Source organism: Schistocerca serialis, chromosome 9, assembly GCF_023864345.2.
Source record: "Schistocerca serialis cubense isolate TAMUIC-IGC-003099 chromosome 9, iqSchSeri2.2, whole genome shotgun sequence".
Classification (NCBI taxonomy): domain Eukaryota; kingdom Metazoa; phylum Arthropoda; class Insecta; order Orthoptera; family Acrididae; genus Schistocerca; species Schistocerca serialis.
In genome coordinates this window covers 310,205,877-310,216,641 of record NC_064646.1, presented here as the reverse complement: position 1 = coordinate 310,216,641, position 10,765 = coordinate 310,205,877, and the positions used below count along the sequence as shown (strand labels likewise).

Here is a 10,765-nt window from a genome sequence, read left to right as displayed (position 1 = left end):
AGTTTTTAGTGGTTCCTCTGACTCACCTAATACTGGATGTGAGATTTTGCCAACAGAGCAGCACTTATGAACTGCTTCTTCCTTCCAATTCAATGCATTATAAAACCTAGATTGTTGATGCATCCCCACTAAGATGACTAATTCGTGATTAAAATAGTCAGTTAATAGATGTTAGTGAAATGCAGCCTCAGCTAGTGTCCCACGTCCCACATGTAAGGGTACGACTCTCTGTTGAGACTTCAAGCGTCTTGGAAGCTGTATGAGACGCCTAACTCTCAGCGTCTAAAAGGCGACGGGTTTGTGACTGGACAAATTCTTGTAGGTCTTAAGGCCGCCTGACGTTCTGCATCCAAGTTCTGGCGGATGTGAGACTTCTCTGAAGCTCTTTGGATTCGAGTGACTTTCGCAGCTTAAGCTCTCTTAAAACAATGCGGTAAATCTTACGTTTGCGAGACTTACAGCAATAGTTATAAGCGCTGTTCTCGGGTTACCGCTTTCATTGTTGTAACTGCACCGAAACTCTCCAGCAATGACAGGTGATGTAACAACTCAATATCATAAACCACGTGCTCAAAAACATTGAATTGGCACTGCCATGAAATAATCGTTGTCTGCATCCCAATGAAATATACCATATTTAAAAATATTAATAATAACCAAAAAGATATAACTTTCTGACGTAGCCTATGCTGTACCTCAGGGTTCAAGTTAAATCTGTACCGAATTTCATCGGAATCGGTTCAGCGGTAGAATCGTGACAACATCCCGAAATCTCTTCGAACAGTCATAGTCTAGTCACCCATTATTTGAGAACGAGAGCACTTAAGTGACTTGGAAAAAATTTTACATATAATTTCAAACGTTTATAAAATTTTTTCTCGCTGACAACTCCCATAAATGATAAATGGAAAATGTTTATCGCTTACTACATGCCGATTTAATTTATTACTTCTTTACTATTGACTGTATTCGCGACGCATTTTTCAGACGGTATTGACGTATATCACTGATTGTACCAGCGGAATTATATTATTATGCGACTCGCAGTTCAGCACATATGAAGTCATGAACTTTGAGATGCATGAAAAACTGCCGCATCATACATGACGCTTTAATTTATTACTTCGTTACTACTAACTTTACTCGCAACACATTTCATAGACATTTGGGGATGGCTAAAAAGTCACCTTAAACCCCTAGAACGATTTCAGCCAAATTGGTACACATATTAGTTACGATCTGGAAAGAAATATGTTGGAGTAACAACCACCAGTGTGAAACATCCTGGCAGATTAAAACTGTGTGCCGGACCGAGACTCGAACTTTCGCGGGGAAGTGCTGTACCAACTGAGCTACCCACGCACGACTCACGCCCCGTCCTCACAGCTTTAATTCCGCCAGTTCCTCGTCTCCTACCTTCCAAACTTCACAGAAGCTCTCCCGAACCTTGCAGAACTAGCACTCCTGAAAGAAAGGATATTGCGGAGACATGGCTTAGCCGCGGCCTGGGGGATGTTTCCACAATGCGTTTGGAAGGTAGGAGACGAGATACTGGCAGAAGTGAAGCTGTGAGGGTGGGGCGTGAGTCGTGCTTGGGTAGCGCAGTTGGTAGAGCACTTGCCCGCGAAAGGCAAAGGTCCCGAGTTCGAGTCTCGGTCCGGCACACAGTTTTAATCTGCCAGGAAGTTTCATATCAGCGCACACTCCGCTGCAGAGTGAAAATCTCATTCTGGAACCACCAGTATGCTATAGGGGTGAGCATGATAACGAGGAGAGAGAAAGGGGGGGGGGGGGGGGAAGGAGATTGAAGGTCAGTGAGGTGGAAGGAGAAAATGGACATAGGAGGGAGGGAGGAGCAGATAGACAGAGAGAGCGGAAGGGGGAAATGGACAGAGAAGGGAGGGGGTGGAGATTGACAGGTAAACGAAAGAGGAAGAGATGGACAGAGACAGGGGGATGAAGAGACAGGGAATCAGAGGGGGAGAGGTGGAGATGAAAAGAGAGATAGTGATGGAAAAATGGATAGATGAAAGGGAGAGGAGGAGATGGACAGAGAAAGGGTAAAGGGGGAGATGAACAGGGGGCGTGGGAGGAGGAGACAGGCAGCGAGAGGGGAGGAGGAGTTGGACAGAGAGGGGATGAAGAATGACATGAGGAGGGGAGGACGAAGAAATGGACTAATAGAGAATTGGAATAAATATATATCCAGCTAATGCTGAGTACTCGCCTAGTAACGTATAAAGAAATTTTACCTGATAATAGAAACAGGATCGAGATTGTGGTATTTACATTTATACAGTTACTAGCTCCAATATAGAAAGAAGTGAAGCATCGATCGTAAATTTTTAATCTGTTTATCTCAGATCGATTTCAGTTTCTGCGCCGGCCGCGGTGGTCTCGCGGTTCTAGGCGCTCAGTCCGGAACCGCGTGACTGCTACGGTCGCAGGTTCGAATCCTGCCTCGGGCATGGATGTGTGTGATGTCCTTAGGTTAGTTAGGTTTAAGTAGTTTTAAGTTCTAGCGGACTGATGACCACATATGTTAAGTCCCATAGTGCTCAGAGCCATTTGAACCATCAGTTTCTGTGTAGCTATCTTCAGTGCAATTATATCCAAAGCTGTGACGACTCATCGTAAATATAATCACACTTACTACCCGTTGATATTACAGATAACCAATAGTTAAACTGTAACCGTTCGTTATGTGCAATATGAAGAGATACCAAGCGCAATTTTATTTGCGATGACTCATCGTGACTCGGATATGACTGCACTGACGATAGCTAAACAGTAGCGGAAATCGATTTGCAATGAACACATTAAAATTTACGACCGATTTTTCCTTTTCTCTTATAGTGGATCTCACAGTTCCTGATGGAAACAAAACGGAAGACAATTATTACTAGTTGTTACCTGTGGGTGTGCTGGCGTATCAGTAGTTTCGTTATGACAAGTGCTGGAACCTCCCCCGTCCCTGGGCACCTCCACCCAACCGCGCTTCCCGCCCTTTCACCGCTCCCCACACAGCCTCACCAACTGTCACTATGCATGATGCGGTGGCTCGCTGAGAATTGTTGCTGAGCGCTGCGTGAGGAGGGACGTGTGGGCATGAGCGTGCTTCTGTGAGTCTTGTTATTATACAACATCATACCGCGTGTACATTGTTTCTGCTGCTGTTGTTGTTGTTGTTGTTGTTGTTGTGGTCTTCAGTCCAGAGACTTGTTTGATGCAGCTCTCCATGCTACTCTATCCTGTGCAAGGTTCTTCATCTCCCAGTACCTACCGCAACCTACATCCTTCTGAATCTGTTTAGTGTATTCATTTCTTGGTCTCCCTCTGCGATTTTTACCTTCCACGTTGCCCTCCAATACTAAATTGGTGATCCCTTGATACCTCAAAATGAGTCCTACGAACTGATCCCGCCTACTAATCAAGATGTACCACAAATTTCTCTTCTCCCCAATACTGTTCAGTATCTCCTCATTAGTTGCATGATCTACCCATCTAATCTTCAGCATTCTTCTGTAGCACCACATTTCGAAAGCTTCTATTCTCTTCTTGTCCAAACTATTTATTGTCCATATTTCACTTCCATACATGGCTACACTCCAGACAAATACTTTCAGAAAAGGCTTTGTGACACATCTATACTTGACGTTAACAAATTTCTCTTCTTCAGAAACGACTTCCTTGCCATTGCCAGTCTACATTTCATATACTCTCTGCTTCGACCATCATCAGTTATTTTGCTCCCCAAATAGCAAAACTCCTTTACTACTTTAAGTGTCTCATTTCCTAATCTAATTCCCTCAGCATCACCCGACTTAATTTGACTACATTCCATTATCCTCGTTTTGCTTTTGTTGATGTTCATCTTATATCCTCCTTTCAAGACACTGTCCATTCCGTTCAGCTGCTCTTCCAGGTCCTTTGCTGTACAAACTGTAAATAGCCTTTCGCTCCCTGTATTTTACCCCTGCCACCTTCAGAATTTGAAATAGAGTATTCCAGTCAACATTCTCAAAAGCTTTCTCTACGTCTACAAATGCTAGAAACGTAAATTTGCCTTTCCTTCACCTATCTTTTAATATTAGCTGTAGGGTCGGTGCTGCCTCGCGTGTTCCAACATTTCTACTGAATCCAAACTAATCTTCTCCGAGGTCGGCATCTACCAGTTTTTCCATTTCTGTGTAAAGAATTCGTGTTAGTATTTTGCAACGGTGACTTATTACATTGATAGTTTGCTACATTTCCCGTCTGTCAACACCAGCTTTCTTTGGGATTCGAATTATTATTTTCTTCTTCAAGTCTTGCTCACCAAATGGAAGAGTTTTGTCTCGGCTGGCTCACCCAAGGCTATCAGTAGCTCTAATGGAATGTGTCTACACCCAGCGCTTTGTTTCAACTTAAGTCTTTCAGTGATCTGTCAAATTCTTCACGCAGTGTGATATCTCCCATTTCATCCTCACTACATCCTCTTCCATTTACATAGTATTTCTTTCAAGCACATCACCATTGTGTAGACCTTGTATATACTCCTTCCACATTTCTGCTTTCCCTTCTTTGCTTAGGACTGGTTTTCTTGATATTAATACAGGTGGTTCTCTTTTCCCCAAAGGTCTCTTTAATTTTCCTGTAGGCGGTATCTATCTTATCCCTAGTGATTATGCTTCTACAGCCTTGCATTTGTCCAGTAGCCGTCTCTGCTTAGCCATTTTGCACTTCTTCTCGTTCTCATTTTTGAGGCTTTGTGTTCCTTTTCGCCTGCCTCATTTACTGCATTTTTATATTTTCTCCTTTCATCTATTAAATTCAGTATCTCTTCTGTTTCTTCTAGCCCTCGCCTTTTTTACCTACTTGATCCTTTGCTGCCTTCACTATTTATTCTGTCAAAGCTACCCATTTTTCTTCTATTGTATTTCTTTCCCCTGTTCATGTGAGTCGTTCCCTAACGCTCTCTCTGAAACTCTCTACAACCTCTGGTTCTTTCAGTTTTTCTAGGTCCCATCTTCTTAAAACCAAGAAATTGTGGTCAAATTTCACATCTGCCCCTGGAAATGTCTTACAATTTAAAACGTGGTTCCTAAATCTCTGTCTTACCTTTATATAATCTACCTGAAAGCTGCCGTGTCTCCATGCTTCTTTCACATACACAACCTTCTCTCATGATTCTTAGACCCAGTGTTAGCTATAATTAATTAAGTTCTGGTTCTTTCAGTTTACCCAGGTCCCATCTTCTTAAATTCCTTCACTTCTAATCTACATTTCATAACCAACAAATTTTGGTCAAAGTCCACATCTGCCCCTGGAAATGTCTTACAATTTAAAATCTGTTTCCTATATCTCTGACTTACCAATATATGTATCTGAAGTGTCTCGATGCGTCTTCCATGTATACAGTCTTCTTTCATGATTCTTAAACCCAGTGTTAGCTATAATTAAGTTGTGCTCTGAGCAAAATTCTACTAGGCGGCTTCCTCTTTCATTCCTTAGCCCCAGTCTATATTCACCAACTTCTCATTCTCTTCCTTTCTCTACTATAGAATTTCAGTCCCCCATGACTATTAAATTATCGTCTCCCTTAATTATATCGATAATTTCTTTTATCGCATCATACATTTCTTCAGTCTCTTCATTATGTGCGGAAGTAGTTGGCATATAAACATTTACTGCTGTGGTAGACATGGGCTTCTTCCCTATCTTGGCGCCGGCCGGAATGGCCGAGCGGTTCTAGGCGCTACAGTCTGGAACCGCGCGACCGCTAGGGTCGCAGTTTCGAATCCTGCCTCGGGCATGGATGTTTGTGATGTCTTTAGGTTAGTTAGGTTTAAGTAGTTCTAAGTTCTAGGGGACTGATGACCTCAGAAGTTAAGTCCCATAGTGCGAAGAGCCATTCTGTCTTGGCTACAACAATGCGTTCACTACGCTGTTCGTAGTAGCTTATCCGTGTTCTTATTTTTTTCATGATTAAATCTACTCCTGCGTTACCGATACTTGATTGTGTATTTATAACCCTGTATTCACATTCCTGTTCCTCCTTCCACCGAACTTCACTAATTCCCACTATAGCTATCTTTTACCTACCGTATACATTCCCTTCTTTCAGTTTTCTAACTGATCTGCCCGATTAAGAGATATGACATTCCACGCTCCGATCCATAGAGCGTCAGTTTTCTTTCTCCTGATAACGACGTCCTCCTGAATATTCCACGCCTGGAGATCCCAATGTGGCACTATTTTACCTCTGGAATATTTTACCCCAGAGAATGCCATCATCATTTTCTGCTTTGCTAATGTTAGATTATAGCACTGTCATTATATTATATTCTCTTTTCAGTACTGGTTTGGTACTTGTTCTTTAACTGTCGTTAGTTAGGTTGAAGTGTTTGATTTCGAAAAATGTTGTGGGGATATGTAGGTAATGAATGAGCTTTGTAAATTTGTGATTGAAAGGGGAGGGGGGGAAGGAGCTGCTCAAGAAAGAGGCACATTTCCGTAATTATGTATTAGGAAGCAAACACAGTAAAAAAAGTGAGCCATAGCCACAACGTTTATGCTGCCGTCGGCAAACTAAGGATTCGTTCACCATCGGGTAATGGAGTTGTCGAACGGCTAACGGAGTGTACAGAAGCCCCCCGGAGCCTGCAAAACATACGAGCAACGACGGCTTTTCGAAGAGAAATGCACTGCTACTGCACAACTGCCGTTAGCGCCTCAGGGCAAGGTATTGATCACGAGACCTTTAAAACTGAGAAACAGGCTGCTATCGCAAGCAAAATCTGACAGCGCTTTGAGAGGGCTTTACTGGTTTCTTACACTCAAAGGCGAATAAGAAGGGGGAGGAGAACAAGATGAATATGGCGCAGAAAGGGGAGGAAGAAAGTAGCGGGTAGCGTCGTGTGGCGAGAAGTATCGAGGAAATGCCGGTGCGTGGCACCACGCGCTGTTCTGCGCATGCGCCGGGGCTGTCCGACTGACCAGTGGCCACTTGCCGTGACCACTGTCCCTCTCGACCCCCACCACATCCCTCCCTCCCCTTACACCACCTCGCTGGAGGGTGGGAGTGTTTTAATGCACCGGCCAGTTCGTCTGGAGGACCTACGGAGAAGAGGTCACTGCTGTTTGGGACAACTTCTTACTACGACACCGATGGAAGTGTAAAGCTAAGTGTTTAAACATAAAAAAAAACAGATTCTACATCGTCCCTCAAATTTACAGCACACACTGAAAGTTCTAGACCAGCTTACATGCATCTGTCACCACCGTGTTACACTAATGTCGTACATGGCACATAATCCAAATAGGAGTACTTCATGCACTAAAGCATGTTATAAAGTCGGTAGCAGTAGAGGTTGACTAGGTCTATCCTATGTGAATTAAGTTTTGACAACTACAGTTCAGATTTTTCAAGTGTTATGTACACCAGAATCACGAGTCGTAATTAATAAATGCTGAAGTGGCCTAGTTGCAACAATTGTGGTAGCTTGTTGCACGGTACAACTGCCATACGTGCAGTAAAATCGAAATTCGTAACAGCAGAATACACGCGAGACTTTCTTCGGCGTTTGAGGTAGATTTCCTTTTACAAGATCTAAAATTCTATGTAATTGCGAGATTTCAATTTCAGGCTGAGACATGATGTAAAAATTTAAGAAAGAAAATCTTTCCCCACGGGTGCTTTACAATATAAGTCTCACAATGAAAGATGAATAATGCGAACTGAGATCAGTGAGACACTTCTTTACACGAAAATTTAACTAAGATCTTCGTTGTATTTCTCGGGGCTCCTGCTTTAAGGGTGTCAGAGCTAAGTGTGGTGGTTGTGCTCGCTGCGCTTGTGTACGCTTTGCTGCCGCCAGCGCATTTATTATTCGAGAGCGGAATCGACCACAGCGAGCCATAAATGCACTTTGGACAGGCAGCGCTATCGACTGCTACTCCGGACGAGCGAGAATTCAGTAATCGAATTCTGACTGCCGGTCAAAGTCACGCTAGTTTCAGACAGTAGGAAAAAAAAAACATTTTATAGCCATGCATCGACGACAATATAGTGCGCGTTTCACGAAATTTTAATTAGTTCATAACTTAGCATTTCAGTTCCAGACATTTGGCAGACAGTCATATAGAAAAACGTCCTTAGACACGAATAAAATTGAAACTGTTGAAATTCATAAATAAAAATAAATCTGTTCCCTACAGTTTTTTTCTGGGCATTGAAGGTATACCAGATCTGCATCTATAGTATACATTCGCGGGAATTCGCTTTCAATTTCGATCCGAAAATCTAATACTGTTGTTGTAAAATGCTAATGTTTGGAAAGTGATGAAGAGGAGAATAGTCGCGCTATTAGCAAAAAATATCTACGCAACAACACGCAGCGTCGTTTCAAATCTCAAGATAATTTGGACTAGACGACTTACCGCAGTCTTGAAGAAAGTGGTTTGCGGTAATGCCCGTGTAAAGACTGAATGAAGATAAATTCTCCAACTGAAACCTCCCATGACGTGTTCAGTGAGTATGTAGTTGTTTTAATGAAGTCACCATTATTCGAGAGTCACTATTTGGAGATTAACAGTGCCTGAAGGACAAAATATCTGTTGAGGAAAACTGTTATTGAATAACTTTGTGTTACATATACACTTAACACTTGTTAGTGAACTTAACACTTGTTAGTGAACTCTAAAGCAAATTAGTTTCCAGCACTATTAAGTAGGCTATTTTTCTTTAAACTTTTTTCTTTATCGTGGGAAATGGAAGAAAGAAATGTGATTGATTTTGGAATACTCAAGACAAACGTCCGATAGGTATGGGAAACATTTAACTCTAATGACTAACTTTTAAGAAGTAAAGAACTGTTTCCTGATAAATCAAAGTCGTGCTGCAAAGATTCTTCTCTCATATTGTAAATATTGGTACTATATAAGTAGTTGTTAACGTATTACATTCTGAGAACGGGTAAGTCTCACGGTTCAAGTCTAAATCGTAAACTATAATCTGTATTATCAGCAGATTATTTCAGAGATTCAGTGAATTTTTGACTACCCTATAATTTTGCGGCGGATGATTTACCCTGTACATATAATGTGGGTGACTAAAGACATTTGGTCAGTAATAGAGGCTAGGAGACAGTGAAGACTTGTGTACTTCAAGCAGAAGCCCGTTTTCTCGGATACTAAGAAGGCGATAGCAGGAAGTGGTGTCTTCCTATGAGCAAGGCCGGTACTCTGCAATGCCCGTCATCTCGAGACCGAGAGGTGTGACGTCATCAGGGTCAGGCGGACGAGGAACATCGTCCACGTCGGCGACAACGACCGCCACGTCGACTACCGTAATCGTCAACGACTTGAACGACGACATCTCTGTGACGTCAGCGAGCTTCACCCTTCTGCGCGACAATGAGCCGCTGCCTCCGGAACACCAGGAGCTGAACGTGAAGGCGCTGCAGCGCAAGCTGATGGAACTGAAGGCCGAGAAGGAAGGCGTCCCACTCTTCACCAAGACCAGGAAGTACAACAACAACAACAACAACAATAACCGGATCACGCGGTCACAGAACAACATCTCGGATCCCAAGAAGAAGAGCAACGTCGCAGGGGAGAAGGTGCTGAGCAAGTCGGTGAACAACCTGAGCGCCAGCCTGGTGAGCAACAACGCCGGGCACAAGGGCTATCACCGCAACTGCTACACGAGCGCGGGCCCGGCCGACTACTCCTACTTCCACCTCTACGGCAGCATGGCGGCGGCGGCCGTCGCCAAGCACAACAACTACCGCAACAACCTGCAGAACGGCGCCGCCGGCGCGCAGACCGAGTCGCCCAAGCTGGCGCGCAAGAAGCGCTCCTCTCCAGGGGAGGAGGGCACGCCTCCCCAGCAGCCGGGCGGTCGCGGGCGCGCGGCGCCGCCCGGCCAGGCCAGGGATCGGCCCATGTTCGTGACGACGGTCAAGTCGGGCTGCTTCCTGGAGCCGCCGCCGGAGCTGGCCGCGCTGCTCGGCCTCCCCAGGGCTGGAGGCCTGGACCAGCGCCAGGTGCTGCTCTACTCCTTCTCCAGCCAGCCGCGCGTGCTGCCCAGCAACGCCGGCCGCCAGCAGGTGCACAAGGCGCGCTGCCCGGCGGCCGCCTTGGCCGCCCAGAAGCAGCAGCAGCTGCAGCAGAAAAACGGCGATGCCAAGAAGTGAGTAGCCTCGTGGCGACCTTCATGCAAGGCACATTCAATAAATAATTCCCCACAATTTTGCCCTCAGAAGATATTTCCTTTAAGAGTTAGAATTTGTTGACATCAGTCAACATTTCTTTTGCGTATACTATAGTTCAATTCCTTTATCTTGGCGGTTCGCGCATGCCCGCCCAGACGCCGGAGATTGCTGCGTTGCCAGTTGCAAGCGCCAAGCAAACTCACGTTTACGGGGGAGCGCGCAGTTTATGAAGTAAAGCCACCACGGCCGCATTAACCCTTTCGCTGCCACAGAGACGTGCTCCCCGCATTCCGCGCTGTGCGCGATTTTGTCATCACTCCACTGCTCGCTTGCGCAGACACATGGTGTTCCGACTGCTTTGACACACTTATCGATTTCACAAAAACTATTTGGCCCAAAAATTTGATTTTTACACTTCTTCTTGACTGATACCTTCCCTCCATAAATGACTTAATTTTGTTTCGATGTTCAACGCAGTTATTGTGCAGCATTAAATGTAGTAAACCACTGCACGAAGTTTTGAAGAGTTTGCAGAGGTAAAAGTCCATAGCGTATACTTTCCGTATGGT

The 10,765-nt window shown here is 44.4% G+C and overlaps 1 protein-coding gene across 1 annotated transcript in view; it reads left to right on the top strand.

The window, feature by feature from the left end:
• The first annotated feature begins 9,230 nt into the window (after positions 1 to 9,230).
• LOC126419569 (uncharacterized) overlaps positions 9,231 to 10,765 on the top strand; it is a 371,142-nt gene continuing 369,607 nt past the window's right edge. The window contains exon 1 of the mRNA XM_050086756.1: positions 9,231 to 10,174. Within this exon, the coding sequence (XP_049942713.1) occupies positions 9,231 to 10,174 (944 nt within the window). The remainder of the gene's footprint in view (positions 10,175 to 10,765) is intronic.